This window comes from Triticum dicoccoides, chromosome 7B, assembly GCF_002162155.2.
Source record: "Triticum dicoccoides isolate Atlit2015 ecotype Zavitan chromosome 7B, WEW_v2.0, whole genome shotgun sequence".
NCBI lineage: Eukaryota > Viridiplantae > Streptophyta > Magnoliopsida > Poales > Poaceae > Triticum > Triticum dicoccoides.
In genome coordinates, this window is record NC_041393.1 from 766,763,749 (window position 1) to 766,784,437 (window position 20,689).

The 20,689-nt window shown below is 47.5% G+C and overlaps 3 protein-coding genes, 1 non-coding gene and 1 pseudogene across 8 annotated transcripts; 3 read left to right on the forward strand and 2 right to left on the reverse strand.

Annotated features, from left to right (window-relative positions):
* Nucleotides 1-823: 823 nt before the first annotated feature.
* Nucleotides 824-4,899, forward strand: LOC119337318 (delta(24)-sterol reductase-like). Its single transcript, XM_037609432.1, has 3 exons — nucleotides 824-1,070; nucleotides 2,842-4,099; nucleotides 4,177-4,899. The coding sequence occupies exons 2-3, from the start codon at nucleotides 2,858-2,860 to the stop codon at nucleotides 4,618-4,620; spliced, it is 1,686 nt and encodes a 561-aa protein (XP_037465329.1). The 5' UTR covers nucleotides 824-1,070; nucleotides 2,842-2,857; the 3' UTR covers nucleotides 4,621-4,899.
* A 481-nt stretch (nucleotides 4,900-5,380) lies between these two features.
* On the forward strand, nucleotides 5,381-6,280 carry LOC119337347 (gibberellin-regulated protein 2-like). Its single transcript, XM_037609460.1, has 3 exons — nucleotides 5,381-5,613; nucleotides 5,704-5,776; nucleotides 5,868-6,280. The coding sequence occupies exons 1-3, from the start codon at nucleotides 5,500-5,502 to the stop codon at nucleotides 6,053-6,055; spliced, it is 375 nt and encodes a 124-aa protein (XP_037465357.1). The 5' UTR covers nucleotides 5,381-5,499; the 3' UTR covers nucleotides 6,056-6,280.
* Nucleotides 6,257-14,509, reverse strand: LOC119337346. Of its 5 annotated transcripts, none has more exons than XM_037609457.1 (10): nucleotides 14,325-14,505; nucleotides 13,406-13,522; nucleotides 13,245-13,299; nucleotides 11,689-11,804; nucleotides 11,554-11,597; nucleotides 7,639-10,329; nucleotides 7,360-7,461; nucleotides 7,087-7,243; nucleotides 6,660-6,889; nucleotides 6,257-6,580 (listed from the first exon to the last, which is right to left on the reverse strand). In XM_037609457.1, exons 2-9 carry the CDS (start codon nucleotides 13,454-13,456, stop codon nucleotides 6,683-6,685), a joined length of 3,423 nt encoding a protein of 1,140 aa, XP_037465354.1. In that variant the 5' UTR covers nucleotides 13,457-13,522; nucleotides 14,325-14,505; the 3' UTR covers nucleotides 6,257-6,580; nucleotides 6,660-6,682. The 5 variants fall into 5 exon arrangements, 4 of the variants coding, with proteins under 4 accessions (XP_037465354.1, XP_037465352.1, XP_037465355.1 ...); XM_037609455.1 differs by adding an exon at nucleotides 14,093-14,172 and having other exon boundaries at nucleotides 6,257-6,889; XR_005163244.1 differs by lacking the exons at nucleotides 6,257-6,580; nucleotides 6,660-6,889 and having other exon boundaries at nucleotides 7,198-7,243; nucleotides 7,360-7,454; nucleotides 14,325-14,509.
* A 3,628-nt stretch (nucleotides 14,510-18,137) lies between these two features.
* On the forward strand, nucleotides 18,138-18,209 carry TRNAP-AGG. Its single transcript has one exon. It is a non-coding gene; the product is annotated as a tRNA-Pro (tRNA).
* A 742-nt stretch (nucleotides 18,210-18,951) lies between these two features.
* LOC119339749 lies at nucleotides 18,952-20,418 on the reverse strand (annotated as a pseudogene).
* Nucleotides 20,419-20,689: the final 271 nt, after the last annotated feature.

The window sequence follows — 20,689 nt, forward strand, 5'->3', positions numbered from 1 at the left end:
GCCTACCCAACTTTTTGTAATAAAACAAAACGTCGCCATTTGTAGGTAGTGTAGTAGGAGTAGGTATTTTGTAAGAATAAATCTGAAAAAATAAATGGAAGATATGCTAAGAGAAGAAGGACAGAGAGACTGGCCCCGGTTCAAATTGAAACGCCTATATTTATTTTTTTAGTGCAGGAGCGTGGGAGGAGCAATAATTGAGCAGAGTGGTGCAGCAGGATGGATGGACGGATCTCGATCTCATCTGTTGCATGAACGTGATCCGATTCCGATTCCGATTCCGATCTGCCCCTCTGGCTCCTCCTGTAGCCTGTAGCCCTTGCGTTCCGTTCCGTTTAAAACCCCCGGCGGCGCCCCGGCATTTCGCAGCTCGCTCCTTCCCTCCGCACCGGACCTGGTAACACCACCCCTCCTCCTCCTCTTCTTCTTCCTCCTCCGCCGCCTCCTCCTCCTCCTTCAGTTAGTACACTTGATCCACCTACGACTCGGTGGGTTCCTCTGTTTTCTCCGCCCGTCCGTCCGTCCGTCCCTGCTGCTGCCGCCATTCTCGCTGGCCGGCAACACGGAGATGGAGGCCGAGATGGATGGATGGATGGAGACGAGGGCAGCAGATGTTAGGGTATCTTTTTTTTTTTTTTTTGGGTCATCTCATCATCAGGTCTCTCCAGAAATGTCCGTCCGTTTCCGGCCCAGGCTAGACAGGGGCAGTTTCGTCAGACGCTGCGAGTACTGGTAGAAGATGACAAATGGAGTGAGGGCATGGGAGTCAATGCGCACTCCCCCCACCAACCCCAAAACCTCATCTGTTGGGTTCCTTGTTCAAATTTTGTTGCTCGCCTAGATAGCTTGCGAAGGCGTGATGGTTCGTGAAAAAAATGCCATGCCCACCAACCCCAAAACCTCCTCCTCTGCTCTGCTGTCTGCTCTACTCTAGTCCACACTCCCAAACCCACACCTCCTCCTCCAAATAGTCAAATACTACTCCAGCACCAACACCAGGCGAGGCGAGCGGCTTCCCTTGGAGCAGACGGGGGGATCTGCTCTGCTCTCCTCCTCCCCTTCCGCTCCTGGTAAGCAGCTCCGCCTTCCTCCGCTCCGATCCGATCCACTGATTGCTGCATGCTCCTCCTCCGCTACTCCGACCGTGAGCGGATCCAATACTCCTCCGCATCCCCCAGGTTTCCAGATCCCGCGCGCACCACACAAACAAAGCCGGATTTCTTTTTTTGCTGTTTTTGCTCCTGCCACAGACCCTCCCTAAAATCACCGCCACCAAAAAAGAAACTTCATTTTTCTCTCCTCGCCGCCCGCTCTGCTCTGCCGGCCAAAGGCGCGGCTCGCGTGGGTGGGTGCGTGCGTGCGTTCCTGCGCGGTGTCTCTTTCGGTTAAGCTTCTTTTCCCCCACATTCCTCAGGGCCAGGGGCCTAACACCCACTGGATCTATCAGTTCTTAGGCACGAGTAGGATTCTGTCGGATTGCCGTTCTTCTTGAGATGATTGAACTGTTTGTTTACCCCACTGTCAAAATCTCATACACAAGAGTACAGATCTGCCCGTCCGGCACCGGGATTCTAGGTTGTGCTACTTTAGGGATGCACTGGTTTTTTTTTTCTTTTGAAATCTTCAGTCAACGTTTGCCCCTTCCTGTCATTATCAATTTATCACGTTACCAGTTATAGGATTACTAATTTTGGCAGCCAGCGCATGAGTTCTCCACGGATCTGGATCCATCCATATATGTTCTAGCAGTTATATATATATATATATATATATACATATATACACACACACACACACACACACACACACACACACACTTCTTGCATGTACTAACTACATCGCAGCCGCACAAATCTGGCTAAACATGCAGCATTTTTACTTACACGGCAACTCTGAATGTTACTATATGTTATCGGTGCTAGGGGTTAAAAGATGATGGTGCATAGGTTTTGACATGTGGAGCTCTGAATGAATGACAGCAGGTGTTAGGAATTACTCATGGTTGTGCGTATGTGTACTTCTCACGGAGTTACTCATGCCATGTCATGTCACCAGTTCCTTGGCAGCTACTGTAGGTTGCTCTGTCTGTGAACGATGGTGTCTGTTACCCTCTACTCCATGCTGATCCAGTTTGTGTAAAGAATATGCTCCATGTTACTAGATGTCACTGCATCATTTTCACCTAACATCATGTGGCGATAAAAAATAGAATAGGGATGGATGCGTCTTGGCAACCAAGCCATAAGAAAAAGGCTACTCTGCTTTTGTTATGTTTCGCCTCTCCTGTTTACAGTTTTTTAACCCTAGTATACACTTCTTCCCTGTTACTCTTATATATACCACCATGGCTCAGCTGACATTACTGATGTGATCATGCCCAATGGCCTGGCACCTGCACTGCCCATGTCCGTGACAGCATCTGTTTGTATAATAATAGGATATGCTCATCCATGTTGCTGCATTGTTTTCACTTAATTTCTTAACATTATATGACAGTTAAAAATTCAAAATGGAATTGGGATGGATAAAGAGTCTTACTGATACAGCCCTTGGTCAATATATGTCTTTGGGGGCCATGACAATGCTACTCTTCTGTTCTTCTTTTCAGCCTCGCCTGTGTATAATTATTTCTTCCTGATATGCTTTGCTTTTAAGCTGTACAGTACATGGTAAATTGGAATTGGGATGGTTGTGTCCTGGTAGTCATGAGAATATGTTACTGCTGCTGCATTTGTTATTTTTTGCCTTTCCTGTGTAGATTTTCTCCCTGATATGCTTCAATGTTACTGTTATATCATATCATGGCTCAGCCAACATCTCTTTGTACACTTTTCATTTCAGAAGTGAGCCTCCAGCCATGGCGGATCTGCAGACGCCGCTGGTGCGACCGAAGAGGAAGAAGGTTCTGGTGGACTACTTGGTGCAGTTCCGATGGATCCTCGTCATCTTCGTGGTGCTTCCGGCCTCGGCGCTCATCTACTTCAACATCTACCTGGGCGACATGTGGTCCGCCATGAAGTCGGAGAAGAAGCGGCAGAAGGAGCACGAGGACAACGTGCAGAAGGTCGTGAAGCGGCTCAAGCAGCGCAACCCCAAGAAGGACGGCCTCGTCTGCACGGCCAGGAAGCCCTGGATCGCCGTCGGCATGCGCAACGTCGACTACAAGCGTGCCAGGCACTTCGAGGTCGACCTCTCTGCCTTCAGGAACATCCTTGAGATCGACCCCGAGAGGATGGTTGCCAAGGTGGAGCCGCTCGTTAACATGGGCCAGATATCTAGGGCCACCTGCCCGATGAACCTCTCCCTCGCCGTGGTGGCTGAGCTCGACGACCTCACCGTCGGCGGCCTCATCAACGGGTACGGCATCGAGGGGAGCTCTCACATCTACGGGCTCTTCTCCGACACGGTGGTGGCGCTGGAGATCGTCCTGGCTGACGGCCGGGTCGTCCGGGCCACCAAGGACAACGAGTACTCCGACCTCTTCTACGGCGTGCCCTGGTCGCAGGGCACTCTCGGGTTCCTTGTTTCAGCCGAGATCAAGCTCATCCCCATCAAGGAGTACATGAGGCTGACCTACACCCCGGTGAAGGGCCCCCTGAAGGAGGTGGCGCAGGCATACGCCGACGCCGTCGCGCCGAGGGACGGCGACCCCGCAAAGGTCCCCGACTTCGTGGAAGGGATGGTGTACAGCGCGACGGAAGGCGTGATGATGACCGGCGTGTACGCGTCCAAGGAGGAGGCCAAGAAGAAGGGCAACAAGATCAACAGCGTGGGGTGGTGGTTCAAGCCGTGGTTCTACCAGCACGCGCAGACGGCGCTCAAGAAGGGCGAGTTCGTGGAGTACATCCCGACGAGGGAGTACTACCACAGGCACACCCGGTGCCTCTACTGGGAGGGGAAGCTCATCCTGCCCTTCGGCGACCAGTTCTGGTTCAGGTTCCTCCTGGGCTGGCTGATGCCGCCCAAGGTGTCCCTGCTCAAGGCCACCCAGGGCGACGCCATCAGGAACTACTACCATGACAACCATGTCATCCAGGACATGCTGGTGCCCCTGTACAAGGTTGGAGACGCCCTCGAGTTCGTCCACCACGAGATGGAGGTATGTCTATCTTTCCCTTGCTTAACATTCACGTAGGCATATTGCTGCTCATGCTCATGCTCAATAACAACAAACAGGTGTACCCGCTGTGGCTGTGCCCGCACCGGCTGTTCAAGCTGCCGGTGAAGACGATGATCTACCCGGAGCCTGGGTTCGAGCATCACCAACGGCAGGGGGACACGAGCTACGCGCAGATGTTCACGGACGTGGGGGTGTACTACACGCCGGCGTGCATCTTCAGGGGGGAGGAGTTCGACGGGGCGGAGGCGGTGAAGCGGCTGGAGCAGTGGCTGATCGAGAACCACAGCTACCAGCCGCAGTACGCGGTGACGGAGCTGAACGAGAAGGACTTCTGGCGCATGTTCGACGCGTCGCACTACGAGCACTGCCGGCAGAAATACGGTGCCGTGGGCACCTTCATGAGCGTCTACTACAAGTCCAAGAAGGGGCGCAAGTCGGAGAAGGAGGTGCAGGAGGCCGAGGCCGCCATCCTCGAGCCCGCCTACGCCGACGAGGCCTAGGGTCGTCGTGTTCGTCGTCGTCGGCCGGCCGTGTCTCGCCGGTTTCGGTTCCTTCAGTCGTCGGAACTCTGGATTAATTGGTTCCCTTTTGCTTGGTTGCTTAATTATTAATAAGTAGAACTTGATCGAGCGTGTAGCGTTGATTGGTAGCAGCATGAGTCATTGTTGTCGCCCGTGAGTACTTGATTCAACCGCCCCTTTATGTTGATGGGATTAAATGCTTAGAACTTAAATCAGGCAGATGCGTATGTGGGAATAATATTGCGATTTGTGTTGAAAGTGGGATGAAGTGGATGATAGCTGATTCAGGGATGAAAATTCAAGATAAAAACGGGCGGTGAGTGATGATGATGCACTAGTGTGGTTGCCTCTGTGCGTGTGGGACCGACCAAAAGTGACCGTCCATTCCATCCTTGTGCGCTGCTGGGTGGTAATAATACTGTGTGATGGTCACGGGAGGGGCATGTGAGGGAGAGAGAGAGAGACAAGCTCGATCGTCCCCACCCATACTTAGAATACTTAGAGATAGAGTGAGTACGTGAAGGCAGTGCATTGCATGATGCGTGCAGTCTAACAATATCTAACAATAAAAATAAAACAGAGAGGGATGGACGGCTGTGAGTGAGTGCCGACGCTGGCTGGGCTGGCTGGTCCGTGGTGTAGTAATCAGTAGGCATGGTCGCCGTGGTAGCTCTGTCAGACTGTCTGCCACCACCACGCTGCGCACTGCTGCCGGCGTTATTACATAAGCGACAACCCGGCCTCGTGGATCCATCTCTCTCGGGTCTAGCTAAAAACCCTCGCAAACCAAACCCCTGCCACTTGCAACACACACTTACAACGCTTGCAGAGCTCCAGCTCGACCTCTAGCTAGCATCCATGGCGCAGCCTCTCACTCGCCGCCGTCTCCTCCTTCCTCCTCCTCTGCTTCTGCTGATGCTCCTCCTCGCTCTCGCCGCCCACCATCAGGCCGCCGCCGCTTCCGACCCACCGGTAATTAAGCAAACCACACACACAATCAAACACGCACGCACACCTTTTTTACCCTCAGATCATCACATCTCAACCCTTTTTCTGCTGCAGGTGACCCACGGCGGCATGCGAGCCAGCGGCACCAGGTCCCTGCTCCAGCAGCAGCCGCCTCCTCCCAGGCTAGGTACGCTCTAACCAACACACGTCTTCGGCGCAACGTAACATGTACTGATGTGGCCGGCTGTTCCTCTTGCCTCGCCGGATCTGGCTTGCAGACTGCCCCAAGGTGTGCGCGGGCCGGTGCGCCAACAGCTGGAGGAAGGAGATGTGCAACGACAAGTGCAACGTCTGCTGCCAGCGCTGCAACTGCGTGCCCCCCGGCACCGGCCAGGACACCCGCCACATCTGCCCCTGCTACGACACCATGACCAACCCGCACAACGGCAAGCTCAAGTGCCCCTAGGCATCACATCATCTTCAGAGGCATATGCTCCGTCTCATGCGTCTCCCCTGCCATGTTCTACTAGCTAGCTCTAGTACTCTAGCATGTACTATTTGATGTGATCTTCAGCTACATTCCATAAGCTCAGAGTGTCGCACTCACACATGTAGTGTTGAGTTGCATTGCAGCCTCCTCATTCTCACTCAACCATGATGATGATGATTTCCTGGTAATTAATTTCCTGCATACTTGTTGATCACATCTATATTATGTCATGCGGCTACAGAGTTAGATACAGGGCTGGGCTGAGTTGAGCGAGTTACAGGCACATATATATGTATGTACACACGCCACACGAGTAATCAATCTAATTAGATTAAAAAGGGGGTTTTGCACCTATGACATGAACCCCAACTACACTACAGTAGTAAGCAGTGAGCAGCTAGACATTCATGGTCTGGTTTCACTTTCAATTGAGCAGCACCTCCACATGACATGTACCTCTATCTCAAATATACACAGGGTGGCAACACAGGCAGACGGCGCCGCTCAGTCCGCATGCTTGCTTCTGCTTACAGGGGAAACATGGTGCGTTTGTCCGTCAGCGTTATGAAACATGGTGCGCGCAAGAAGCCTCGAGCCGTCTGTCTACCGTTGCTGCCGGGACAGGAAGAACTCGTAGTCGGGGTGCCTGTTTCTGCGCTTCTGGTCCTCCTTCCACACGTCGGCCCTGGCCATGGCCGCCGCGGCTTGGTTCAGCGTCGACAACCTTTCTTGGAGAACCTGAGATGGTTCGCTTGACGAGGAATCGGCGTCTTCTGAACCGGATCTGCTCGTCTGGAACCACCACTCCCCCTGCGACACACGATGCAAAGAGTCGTCACATGAACAAAACAAGCGAAATAAGCGAGCAAGCACACTAGCCACTCTGTTTGCTTCGACAACGAGCCAGCATGGCTTCCAACGTCTGGGGTCTTAACACCAACTTTAAACAATCTTCGGTTAACATGTATGTATGTGTGTATGTGTCGGGAGAAAAGCAGCCGTTTTACCTTGTCGTTGTAAGATTGCAAACCCAACACTGGCAAAACAGCCTGGTCTGATGAGCTTCCTCGATGAACCCAGTGTCCAAGAGAATGGTACGTCAGGAAAGCAGCCTGGAATTTCCCGTCAGGTATACGGTATATGGGATACCACGCGACGCAGTACCTGAAATTCAGAATAACGCGTTATCTGAAAACAAGCTCTCGTCCCAAAATAGTTTTACATGTCTATAGAATGCGCTGGTGATGACAGGGCAGATACTACTAGAGCCTAGAACGGACCAAGAGGCGGGATGAAGATCATGCAGGTTGAGCTCCAGATTCTTCGGGTCTCCGGATATTTGGCAATTGGATTGTTTCGCACCAGCAATCAACTCCTTTACCCTAGTAAAATTGCAATGAGATTTCAATAAAATCATCTCACAAACAAAGTAGTACCTTTCCTAGAGTTTCAGCGTGCAACATGAAGGTTTATACTACAATATCAGAGCATATAAAAGGCTAACAAATGAGGGCCAGAATCCTGGACGCCTTTGTTCATGAAAGCAGACTCACACTCACCTGTCAAATAATTGTCGCCGCCAAAATGGTTGTTCAGATTCAAAGAATTCAAATATGAGCTCTGTAGTCTCCAACTGCTGATCATCTTTAACATGGAAAGCCGGCGAGCTATTTCTTTTATTAGACTCTTGAGGTAGAAGCTTCGCTAGTATTGGGAGAGAGCTCATACATGGAGATGTTTTAGATCTTGCACCTGTATCGGCCTCATCCTTATCAACAGTTCTCTTAGGCTGCCGAAACAATTGAACGGCAGATAGATATGGCACAAAGTAGGCATTAAACTGATAACGACTATTCCATAAGCCTTTCGATCTACGGAGATCCTGTGCCTTCACTTCCAAGCCATAGCAGCCAGGTTCTTCATACCACTGCCAAATGCTACTTAGAGAGATATCTGCAGTCTGATGACAGCACAAGCCATCTCTAATCCATTCCTGTGAAGAAGAGTTGCAGCCAGTAGGGCAAGAGCTACAGTGCAGAACTGGAGAAGCAGAGTAAATAAATTGTTCAAAATCGGCAAGAGGCCTGCCAATGTGAAGTTGAATATCTTTCGCACTCTGTTGGGCCCTATGAGCATCACTCACCGCCTCTCTTATCTTGCTGAAAACAGTTCCATTGTCAGTATGTCCTTGGCATTTCGAATCAAGCCGTCCAGATAACTTCGGTTTAGCAGTCAACTCAGTAGCAACTTTGCTGCCTTCACATTTAGTTGATGCAGGAGCATCTGAAACATTTCTCTGCACGTCTATAATAGCAGAAACAGAAACATCATTAGCTGGAACTGATGCTTCAACAACAGAAGCCTCCAGAAGATCCAAATGGGTTATATCTTTCTTTCTGATAGGAACCCATTTATGTGACATGTGCCCAGCAGCAGAATATGACTTCACACATTGGGCTTCTTCCATTTCTGCAGCGCAAGGATCGACGCACAAGTTCCTGGAGTCCAAATCTGTTGATATGGCCTTATTTTCAAGCCAAAGAGAGTGACTATCGTCTTGAATGACCGATGTGCATGGTTCCTTGGATGTAGCCTGTGGCACCAAGTGAGAATCCAGGTTGTAAGATGCTAGTGTTGCTTTTTCAGTACCAGTTGTGATTGATGCATCACTGATGTCCCTGGCACATGCTGGCTGTAACATCAACAATCCTTCAGTCTGCTGCGAGTGGTTCTTGGGTGTCTTGGGGCTACCATTCTTAGGAGCGTAGTAGTTCCTCGGCGACGGACAACCACCCTTTTTACAAGGCAAACTTGTTTGTTCATACAGAAGCGGGGTTTGCTTCTTGTGCTGTTTGCATGTTTTTCTACAACGATGTTTATCCATTGGCCTATTTGGATCGTGCTGCACACCCTTGCTATCATCTTCTAGTGCACTTTTATCCTCAACTGCTGAAACAGCCACATGTCCTGCTCCAGATGAGTTTTCCTTGTCAGGTTTTTCTACTTTCTGCCACACAGAAACTGGATTGTCTTTTCCACTATGCTTGTGCCTATTAGAACCTACTACCCTATTAGTCGCAGTCATATTAATACAGCTAGATTTGTTTCTTGATTTTCTGCCACCCCTCCCCGGACTAGCTGGAAGAAACGTCGTGCTGCTACAGGCTTCACTGCTGCACTGAACTCTTTCAGAATGACTACTAGTATCAGTAACATCTTCAGCATGAGCACCACTTAAATGGACATCTGTCAAATGGCATGCATTATTCACACTATCCAGACAAGTAGAAGCGCCATGTTGCAAACCATCTCGTGTATTTCCCTCAAAATCAATACTGCAGTCCCCACGGTTTTCACTGTTCCAACCCGTAAAGAATGAAGGTGCTGTTGCATCACTGGAGTTACAAACACAGGCACACAATGACTTCTGGCAGCTATTGCTTTCTTCTCTCGCATGTGAACATGCATGTTCAGTGACAGAAGGTCCACCAAATTCTGAAGAATCCGCAGTATTTGGCCCATCATTCAGGTAAGGAGCACCTTTGCAGCTAACTCTTTCGCCTACAGTTATATTAGATGACCCTGCACATTCAGAGCCTTCCTTCCCACCACTTCCGTGTTTCACATATTCATTGTTACTCTCACCATTATCTTTGACCAAATGGGCATCTTTAACCAGTGAGCAGGCAGAGGATGAGGCATCTGACAATTTATCAGCCACTGAATCAGGCAGAAATAGCTCAACAGGAGAGGCGGCATCAATATGCTCTTCACAGGGGAGTTCTGGTAACAAATTAAGCTTTTCACCGGTTGCTCGCCTGCACTGTTTCCACTTGTTTACTTTCTTCTTGGAACTCCTTTTAGGAGGCTTATCATCGTCATGCAAAATATCAGAATCAGATCCCAGAGGAGCAGTATCAGGCCCAGCAGAGGTACTTGCAACCACGTGGCAGGGAGGGCAAGCTGTCAATGACTTCTTAATCTTTTTCCTTTGCCGATGTTGTCCTAAAGTGCCTCCTCCATTGGGAAGTGGTTTAGAAGAAATGTCCTGATCATGCATGTTCTTTTCATTCGGCAGATCTAGCCAGCATACTATTGTTGGCTGTGGGAATAGTAACTCAAAGCCCTCTGTAGCAGCAGTTCCTAATGTCAAATATCTTGTCCTGTTGACCTCCTGTCTGCTAGATGAAAACGGTGCCAATTTCCAATCTGAACTGTGCCCAAGAGAAAGCACCGTAAATGGACTGTCCCTGCCACACCACAAAAAGACAGTAAACAAGTAGCTTCCCGAAAAATTGAATAACAGGTGAGAGGACCACAGTGACTGCCCTGAAAAGTAAAAAGAAAAAAAGGGTATTGAGGGAAGAAACTATGAAGTGTTTGGATATGGTGATTGTGTCATGCATACGAGAAAGGTATGCATAGGTCATTGTAAGCTGGCAAGCGCACAATGTTAACAAACTAGCAGAGAAGAATAACAAAAGGCATAAAAAGACAATAAAATGGTTGTTTCAGTAATAATTTGTTCGTGTACAACCATTTTCTAGTCATTTCACATTTTCACAAATGGCCCCAGCAAAAGAAAAAGCTTTATGACCACTATTTTCACACACAAAAAATCATCTACAAATATCCTTCATAGCTGTATCCAGGGCAGCCTGGGATTTAACCCGGTGCTTAGACCCAAAATACCACTAAGTATCTCTTATAAAATAAAGGGAAAAGAGGTAAATTGAGAGTTCAGACCAGAATATGGGGGCCAACCTGGACCCCCTGCCTATATGGCACAATGAATATACATGTCATGCAGTGGGTTACTCACAATTAGTGAACAGTTACCCATTTATACCTGCACTCAAGGTTCATACTGTACAGACCACCGTACCAATATTACAAAAATTGATATTGGCATGTTTTTAAGTGAAATTAAGAGGCACATCATTCATAACAGTTTACCTATCAGCTATCACTGACTACAAATATAGATATACACGCCTTAACACATTCATCAACCATCAATTATGTACTACTCTCAACCTAAGTTTCCTAGATTCATCAATGTCAATGGCGTCCCTATCATACATCTGGAACATAAGTTGATCACAAACCCTTATTTGCTAGCCTTTCCCATTCAGTAGCAAAGTTGGGCAGTCCCCAAAAACAGTCAAGCATACATGGACAGCAAATGTCCCAAAATGGTCACGTATATGTGTTTCTTAAGTTTTATTACTGCATTTCCTAGCAGTAAGATATACTAGTAGTCTTTCCTATCGCTTCTCCTTTTTCTGCATTTTTATAACCCTGTAAAAGTTGTAGCTATTCAAGTTCATAGAATTAGTTTTAGACTAGTTCATTTCATGCATGATTTTCTTGTTTCACGAAATACATGTAATGAATCAGCAGTAAAGAAGCTTAGTCCAGTACAACCCACCAAAGATGGTTGTTATCAGAAAGATGCAATAACAAATAATTACCTGTTATCAGGGAAGACGTAAACCGGTCTGTGTATTAGCTGGTCCTGGTCGATGAAAAGATAAAAGCAGCAAGTCATTACATCCCACAAACAGACTGGTAATCTTACTGCATCTATGCTGTAGAGTGTTATAAACCTCTGAAAAGCGGTTGTCGATATTCCCGCCTGATCTGTTACACCGCATACGCGACGTGTTCTTCAGCCTTTTGTCAGTTTCTTCAAGCGCGCATGGCATGGCATTTCTTTGCGATCCTGCAATGACACTAGCAGATTTAATGCAACACTTGCGCACCAACCACCGACAACTGCCTTCAACAGATAAGGGATACAGATGACACAGCAAAACCACATCTTCTACTAACTAGTACATGAACAAAAATGGAACTGCTAGGCCACTTGGAGCACCCTGACCTCTCTACCCAGCAACCAATTCAGAAGAGGATCGAAGCACCGATTATGCTGACCATTACAGAATCTCCAACTAATCAACGTGCGGAGCTCTAATCACATGAGGATAAGAACGAGCGGCGACCTAGCCAGTCGTAATCACACAGGAATCTACATGAACTGACAAACAAGCATAAATTCCTCCAAAATCCGGCCCGCCTCCTCGTAATCGCGACCGTCACAGCGCCCAATGTTAATGAACTAGCAGAGAAGGATAGGATAAAGCATAAAAAGACAACAAAATGGTTGTTTCAGTGATATTGTGTCCATGTACAACCATTTTCTAGTCATTTCAAATTTTCACAAATGGCCCCAGCAAAAATAAAAAACTTCATGACCACTATTTTCACACAAAAATATCAACTACAAATACCCTTGATAGCTGCATCCAGGGCAGCCTGGGCTTTCACCGGGAGCTTAGGCCCAAAAACCACTAAGTATATCTTACAGAAAAATCAGGTAAATTGACAGTTCAAACCAGAATACAGGGGGCAGCCCGGGTCATGGCCCAATCTGGGTCCGCCCCTGCCTATATGACACAACGGATATACATGTCATACGATGAATCACTCACAATTAGTGAACAGTTATACATTAATACCTACAATCAAGGTTAGGATTCACATAAAGGGTCCATATTGTACATACCAACATACATATATTACAAATTACAGAATTGATATTGGAATATTTTTAAGTGAAATTAACGGACACATTATACTACTTCAGTTTGCCCATTACTGACTAAATATACATGCCTTACACTTTCATCAACCATTAATTATGCACTCTCAACCTAAGTTTCCTAGATTCGTCACTGACAACGTTATCATACAAGTGGAACGAAATTGATCACAAACCTTTATTTGCTAACCTTTCATGTTCTATAACAAAGTTGGGCAGTTCCCAAACAGTCATCTTTCTTACTACCTCTCCCTTTTCTTCATATGTCACAACCCTGTGAAGTTGTGCCTTTTCAAGTTCATAGTATTAATTTAGTAGAATCGTTCACTTCATTCGTGACTTTATTGTTTCACTAAATACATGCACGGCATCAGCAGTAAATCAGATATCATGCTTAGTCAAGTACTCCCTCCGTTCGGAATTACTTGTCGTAAAAATGTATGTATCTAGATGTATTTTAGTTCTAGATACATCCATTTCCGAGACAAGTAATTCCGAAAGGAGGGAGTACATCCCACTGAAGATGATTGTTATTACAAGGATCTAATGACAAATAATTACCTGTTATCAGGGAAGTCGTAAACCGGTCGTAAACCGGTCTGTGAATTAGCTGGTCCTGATCGATGAAAAGATAAAAGTGGCAAGTCATTAAATCCCACGAGCAGACCGGTAATCTTTGTGGTGAACAATGGAACTCATCTGTGCGGTAGAGTGTTATAAACCTCTGAAAAGTGGTTGTTGATGATATTCCTGACTGATCTGTTACACCGCATACGCGACGTGTTCTTCAGCCTTTCGTCAGTTGCTTAAAGCGCATCGCATGGCACTTCTTGGCGATCCTGCAATGACACTAGCAGATTTAATGCAAGGCATGTGCACCAACCACCGAAACCGCCTTGGACAGAAAAGTGATACAGCAAAACCACATTTTCCACTGAACTAGCACATGAACAAGAAATGGAACTGCTAGGTTACTTGCTTCCAACAACCATCATAAAACTCTATTACCAAGCAAGCAAAGATTGGGTTGTTGAAGCAAACATCGGCGCATACCGGCGAGCGATCGGCAATGTTATCTTAAGCATGGCGGGCGGCTGTGACAATTCAGAACAGCTTGGGAGTTGAGCTAGAGCAGGATGGAAGCACCGATGATGCTGGCCGTCACTGAATCTCCGACCAATCGGCGGGCAGAGCTCTAACCACACCGGAATATGAAGGAGCGGCGACCTGCCCAGTCGCAATCACGCGGGAATCTACACGAACAAGCACAGATTCCTCCGGAATCCGGCCTTTCCCCCTCCTAATCGCAGCGCCCAATCGACGCGCAGCCCAGGCCAGGAGCAGTAAAAAACGGTGTCTGCATCGGGAAGCAAGAGAAGGATGGGGATTGGGGAGGGAGCTGGACGGACCTCACGAGCTCGTCGCGGTCGGCTCGTCGACGGCGCCGGCGGGCGGGAGGCGGGCGGGGAGGCGAAATCCGGAGCGGAATCTAAAAAAAACACGAACTTTTTGCTAGGAGAAGGGGGGCGGGCAGCGATGAGGACGCCACACAAAAATTGGAGGCGCTAAAAAAAGGCAGGAGGAAAGCACGCGGGTTCGCGGCCGGCGGCGGCGGTTTACTCGAGGGAAACGTGCGATTACCCGGAGCGATCGACGGCGGCGCCCCGCGGGCGAGGAGACGATTCTTCGGCGAGCGGCGGCGGCGGCGGCGACGGCAGCGACAGCAGTGAGAGTGGGGACGTGTTCTTCGGATTTGGGAGGGGCTTGTGGGTGGCCGGCGGTCGTGCTTCCTGTCCTGTTTACTGCTGGGGACGCCTAGCAAAATGCACCTCACCCCACGCGAAAGAGAAGAGAGATGGAGAGAGAAAGGAAAAGAATATGCTTATCCAATGGTATTCCCTTTCATCTCAAGCATCTTTAATAAGTGTAAATAAAATCCCAATTTACAAAAAGTTTGCAATTATTGCTTAGTAGTTGTAGATTATAAAGCTGATGTGGGTAGAAAAGATGAGCATGGTCGATGTAGAATTGAAACTAATGCATCTGTTCGAGAGGGAGGGGGTGAGTGAGCGAGTTTTCTATCAATATTCCATTTGATTCAGGGTACAATCTTAAATTGAACTAAAAAAAAGGTACAATCTTAAATTGCAAAACAATTTAAGAATCAATTCGGGGCAAAAAATTATCACCTATATCACTAAACTCCCTAGGGGTAGGCTGAGAATCAATTGGGCTACGGAATCGGATGTACACCCTGATTTTGACGGGGTCGATGAGTTGTGAGGTTGCCTTGCTGTGTGGGCTCGTTTCGATAGCGTCGTGGCGGTTTGGGCCAGACTGCCGGTACCGATGGTCGATTGAGCGCGTTAGCTGGCCTGACAAAAAAGGAGTAAGGGTGTGGCGGTTGCGGGAGAGAGCCGATCGGCGGCGTGGCGGCTGCGTGAGGCCATCAACCAACACCAACACATGTTGCGCGCCACCTGCAGGGCTATCTACAGAGGGAAGATGGACTTGGTGGAGGGGGTTGAGGGGGGGGGGGCTTGTTGGAGCGGTGTGACCGTGGGTCGTACTGCCAGTGCATCTTCTCCCACGGGGTTCCCTGCTGTTGTTTGCTATATTTCTTCCATCCTCCACCAGCTTCGTTCGACGAATCTGTGTTGTTGCTTCTGCCTTTGTGTGCGTTAGTAATCATTTAGGTTAAACAACCAGCTGCAATGTTAAAACAGAAAAGGAGATATCACTATGGAAATAAGGTTCAACGGTACTCCCCCGGGTCCTCTTTACTTTGCGTCTAAGGTTTTCCTGTTTTTCTCGTATTACTCTGCTCGGCAGCATGTTTTGGTCATTCTTTTCTATTTTGCCCCTAATTATTTGCTTTGCATGCAACTGTTCGCATGCGTTTGGAATGGAATAATCATGAAATAGAGTACATGATGTCAACACTGATAATATCCCAACAATAACGAAAAAAATTCAACCGGAATATCTCAGTTTATAAGGTCCTGTTTGCTTCCATAGTAAACATGCCCTCTTTGACCTCCTTGACACTTAAAGGTCTAATCAAGTTCTCATTATCACCCTGTGAAACTTTTTGACTATCATTCCAAGTCTCAGGTGATAAATGGAACATATTGCCAGGTGCATGACCAAACAATTCCTTGTAAATTTGTGTGGCATGCTTTAGTAGATTATCAGTTCCCTCTATACACACCTCCCCAACGGTTAAAGAATGAAAACATTTTTTTCTACCATTTGCTATCTTATGAAAATAATCAATGTTCTGGTCTCCTTTAAATAGCCACCTCTGTGAGATTTTTGGAGCCAATAGTTTTCCTCATCAACAAATATATTAATCAGACCAATTTCCTCCAGGACATCTCTAGGGAGCTCTTTTTCTTCTTCTTGATATGACCATATTTATTAGATTCCCAACATTTAAAACAATTTTTAAACATCTTAATTTTTATGTTGATGACATAAATAGGATCTTTACCCACAGCTTTCTTTCTCTAAATTTTATTAAAAAGAGGAATAAAATTCTCATCCTTGATCCAAGTTAGATAAAACCTGAATTCTCTAGGGTTAGGAGCCCTGGTGACATTACCACCAGAAGTAAGCAACATGGGATTGTGATACGAGAGGTCTCTCCCTTCAAATGTGAGAATGTCTTCCCAATCATTTTCATTAAAATATGAGCCGGTTTCTCCATAGTGGGATGAAAAAAAAATCTCACCGGGAATCCAACTTGCTGAAATTACACATATCATAATTTATTTCATGCAGCTAGCAAATTAGATGACATGATCATCTTCTTCATTTGAGCCTGGTGTACCAGTTGCAATCTTCCACGAACATAGAATCAATCTAGAACAAGACGAGATTAAGAGCACTTGTCTTAGCCTAACGTGCGATGACTAGTTACTATCCGAAAAACAGGAGCCCCAAGCGTCGCTCGCCACATGTGACTCAGGCAGCGACCAGCTCGACCGATGTGGCGACCCTTCCCTTCCTCCCCTCTCCTCCTCGTCGCCGCAAGAGAGAGCCGAAGGGCAAGCCCTCAAGTCTCCCAAGTACGGAAATGGCAAGGCCTTCGTCCTTTGCCAGACGGCGTGACCACGAGCTTCCGACAGAGGCGTGGTTGTGAGGCGGCGGGGCGATGGTGCCATGGTGGGCATTCTCAGGGTGGGCGTAGTGCTTAGGTCGGGAGGCGCTGCCTGATTTGGCGGCTGGTGCACTCATGATCTAGCGGCGGCTGTGCTCCACATGGGCGCGGATAGGCGATGGTGATTTGCCTTTCCTTCTCCAGATTCGGCCATGCTGGCCCATGGGATGACGGTCCTGGGCAGGCTCCTTCGGTGAGGTGGCAGTCAACGGTGGTGTGCTTCGCCGTCGGTGTTGGTCCTTATGATGACCACTCCCTCCTGCGGTGAAGACCTCGTTGTAGACTATAATGGCCATCAAAAGGTCTTCATGAGGGTTCCTCTCTCCAGATCTAGTGTCCGTCTTTCGTAGTGAGATGCAATCTATGGATGACGGTTTAACGTAAAGGGTATGGTGGTGCATCGGCAGTGGGCACACATCCATGTGGCTGTTGGGTGACTTGAGTGACTTCGATGGCGGTGCTACTCAAGTACCTGGTCTCGAGCTTCCGGTGAAAGCCTAGCTCCGGCCCAAGCTGATTATACCAGGCAATGTTTTTGCGTCGTTACCTGATTGAAGGCATTGCACGTACATGCTTGGACTGGCTCTTCAGGGTGAAAACTTAGAATCCGGCCTTTGGTGTTTTGATCGGCATCGGCGGAGCTTCAGCTTCGCTTCCTTCCTGAAGGCGTTGTTGTTGAGGAATCCCGTCGTCCTTGTGGCGTATGGGATGATTGGTGCAAATATGACATTGTTGTAGTTTTCTGGACGCGGATTTGATCGCTTTGTTGTTTTCTTCTTCTTTTTTCCTTGCATATGCATAGCTTTGGTCATATATGACTTTGCTATTTGCCGATGTGTTTTTTTACATGTGGATTGGTGTTGTTTGTTTGCAGTAGTGAAAGAAGCTTGCATGAGAGTAACATGTATATACCACACGTACCCACATACACATATCATATGTGGCTGGGATCGAGCTAGCTCCCACACAAAATTCCTCTTTTCAAGGGTCTTTTTCCCATCGTGTATACATACTTCATCACTGCCTCATCGATTCACACTTTCATTTCCGACAGAGTTAAACATCCGTCCGATAAAAAACGACCACACAATCTTCATAAGCACATCAACGACGATCAACCATGTAGAAGTAATCAATCAATCCGGCCAATAACCCAGAATCCAGAATGGCCAGCTAGAGATGTTATTGATGTCTAGTGCCAAAGCATATATAGTTCCTGAATATATCAGTACGAACAGGTATATAAAGTTACATACTATCTGATTTGTCTATTCAAAAAGAAATCAAACGGAGGGCATTTGGTCTAGTGGTATGATTCTCGCTTAGGGTGCGAGAGGTCCCGAGTTCAATTCTCGGAATGCCCCAGATTTTTTACCACCCCTCTTTTGCATATATTCGAATTACATGTAATGACAACCATATGCGCTCTCTGAATGCTGGCGGCATCATCTTCTTCGTTGGAGCTCAGTTTGTTAGCTACTCCCTTCGTCCGGAAATACTTGACATTAAAATGAATAAAAGGAGATGTATCTAAACGTATTTTAGTTCTAGATACATTTCTTTTCATCCATTTTGATGACAAGTATTTTCAGATGGAGGGAATACAATGCATTCTCCCACGAACCAAGGTAGGCGACACTTTTTCAAAATCACTGTTTTGACCCTTTTTCAAAAGTTCAGCAGGATCTGCCCCTCGTTTAAAATTTTAACCGGATCTGATCCTTTTGCTACCGCCATCAACTATGGCGGTATGATCTGATCCATACTGGCATTGAAATCTACATGGCAAATGGCTACCGCAATAGCTGCCGACGGTAGGTATGTGAGTGCTATAGCAAAGTTGCGCCTTGACATACTATACAAAGCACATTGGTAGCAAACTGGCTAGCCTGCTCTAGTCCTCACTGGTAGGTTGTGTGTTTGAATCCTGGTACATGCATAAAAAGAACAATTTCAAGAAATTAACTGAATGCCTCGTCTTAACCACCAAAGCTAAATAAAAATAAGACGAGATCGACGCCGTCGAGGTCCCCTCTGGAGCTCACTATGTCAGGCCGACCTCGTGCTGCTGAGATGGTGCCACAAAGAGCGTGGGAGACCCTGTGTCTATGTCACTGGATCGGCCACGATGTCCTCTTGACGAGCAAATGTTGTCCCCTTGTGGCTTGTGGGTCTGAAGAAGGAAGGACGGTCTAAAGAACAGAGAACATGACTCCAATTAAGAAGAGCACAAAGGAGGACGGTCTGAAAAATAAAGAACATGACTACAACTAAGGAGAGCACAATGTAGAGCAGCGCTATTTTTGATATTTGTGTGCGGCGAGTTGTCACCATGTAACTAAATCACAAAAGGCAATTAATTTACAAATATATATCCAGGAAAATATTAACCGTCCATCACATTTAGCTGGCCGTAGGAGAACGAATCTTCAACTTGTTTCTATCCAAAAAAACGTACACCAAAAATAGCATGAAATTAAAGGCCCCAACATTAGATCTCCCAACACACAACTAAGGTTCGACAATCAAGCAATTGTCTAGCACGTAGCTGGTGCAACTATGTCTGAGAAAACACGGTGCTGACACAAAAAAAGGTGCAACTCAAGATTTACGACCAACTAAACAACATGGATCAAATAAACAACCTAGGGAAGAGATCAATTGAATAACAATTTCAACGATTACATTGGAATAAATTATAAATTGGCTCAAAGAACACGATGCATGAATACAACGACGCACATAGATGGATATAACAATTTCAAGAAATTTACTGAATGTCTCATCCAAACCACCCAAATCAAATAAATACGACATGAGATCGGCGCATGTAGCTGGCCTCCTGGCTTACATGGGAGGGAAAGGACTCGAACCGAACCCCATATCAAAGGACTGCATCCGCATCATCATATCACTGCTAGAGAAGTTGGCGCCGGCGTAGCCACCATAGACCAGGGTGTCGAGGTCTCCTCCGGAGCTCACCATGTCAAGTCGGCTCTCCTGCTGAGGTGGTGCCGGATACAACGCGGGAGAACCAATGTCTATGCTGCCTGTAGCGACACATGGAGCTAGTGGCGGCGTCTGAGAATGGATCTTTGACATGCGTTCGCTAATGCTCTTGAGAAGCACGTCCACCTTGTAGCCAACTTTGGTGAGCTCCTCGATGTTGAGGCCAACGAGGCCCGATAGGTCACCATGCATGGTTTTGTGAAGGAGGGACCTGATCTTGCCGTCCTCGCACTCGCGGTGGGTCTTGTCAACCTGCGCCCGGAGCTTGTCAATGCGCTTGCTGATGAAGCCCTTCTGGTTCATCACCTCCTTGCACTGCACCAGCTCCGGCATGCTTTTGAATTGATTCATGATACCCACCGCCTCTGCCTGGGAAGGAAACACCTCCGGCGCCGCCTTGCCCTCCTCGTACACCAGTACACAGGTCTTGGCATCGCACAGGACGGCTAGTTCGTCCGCCTTCTTCATCAGGCCCTTGAGGCGCTTCTTGAATCTATTGCGTCGGGTCGAGTCATGTGGGATGTATTGGAGGGTCGCCTTGCGAGCCACCTTCTTACGAGCCATTGCTGGCAAAGGGATAAAACCAGCGAAGGGAAGGAAAGTTGCTGGTTTTGGCGAGGGAGGAGGGGTGGATTTATAGTGGGTGGATGGCCTAGCGAATAATTTCATGATATGGTAAGAGATTACGGTGATAGGTACCAAGAAGATTGCCTTATTTAGGACCTGTGAACGCGATCGAATATCTAGCAGATCTTCGACCCGACCTTAATTGTGTCTATTTGTAAATTTGGCGTCCATTTAAACCTACTAAATTGGGAGGGGTAGCATGACTGTC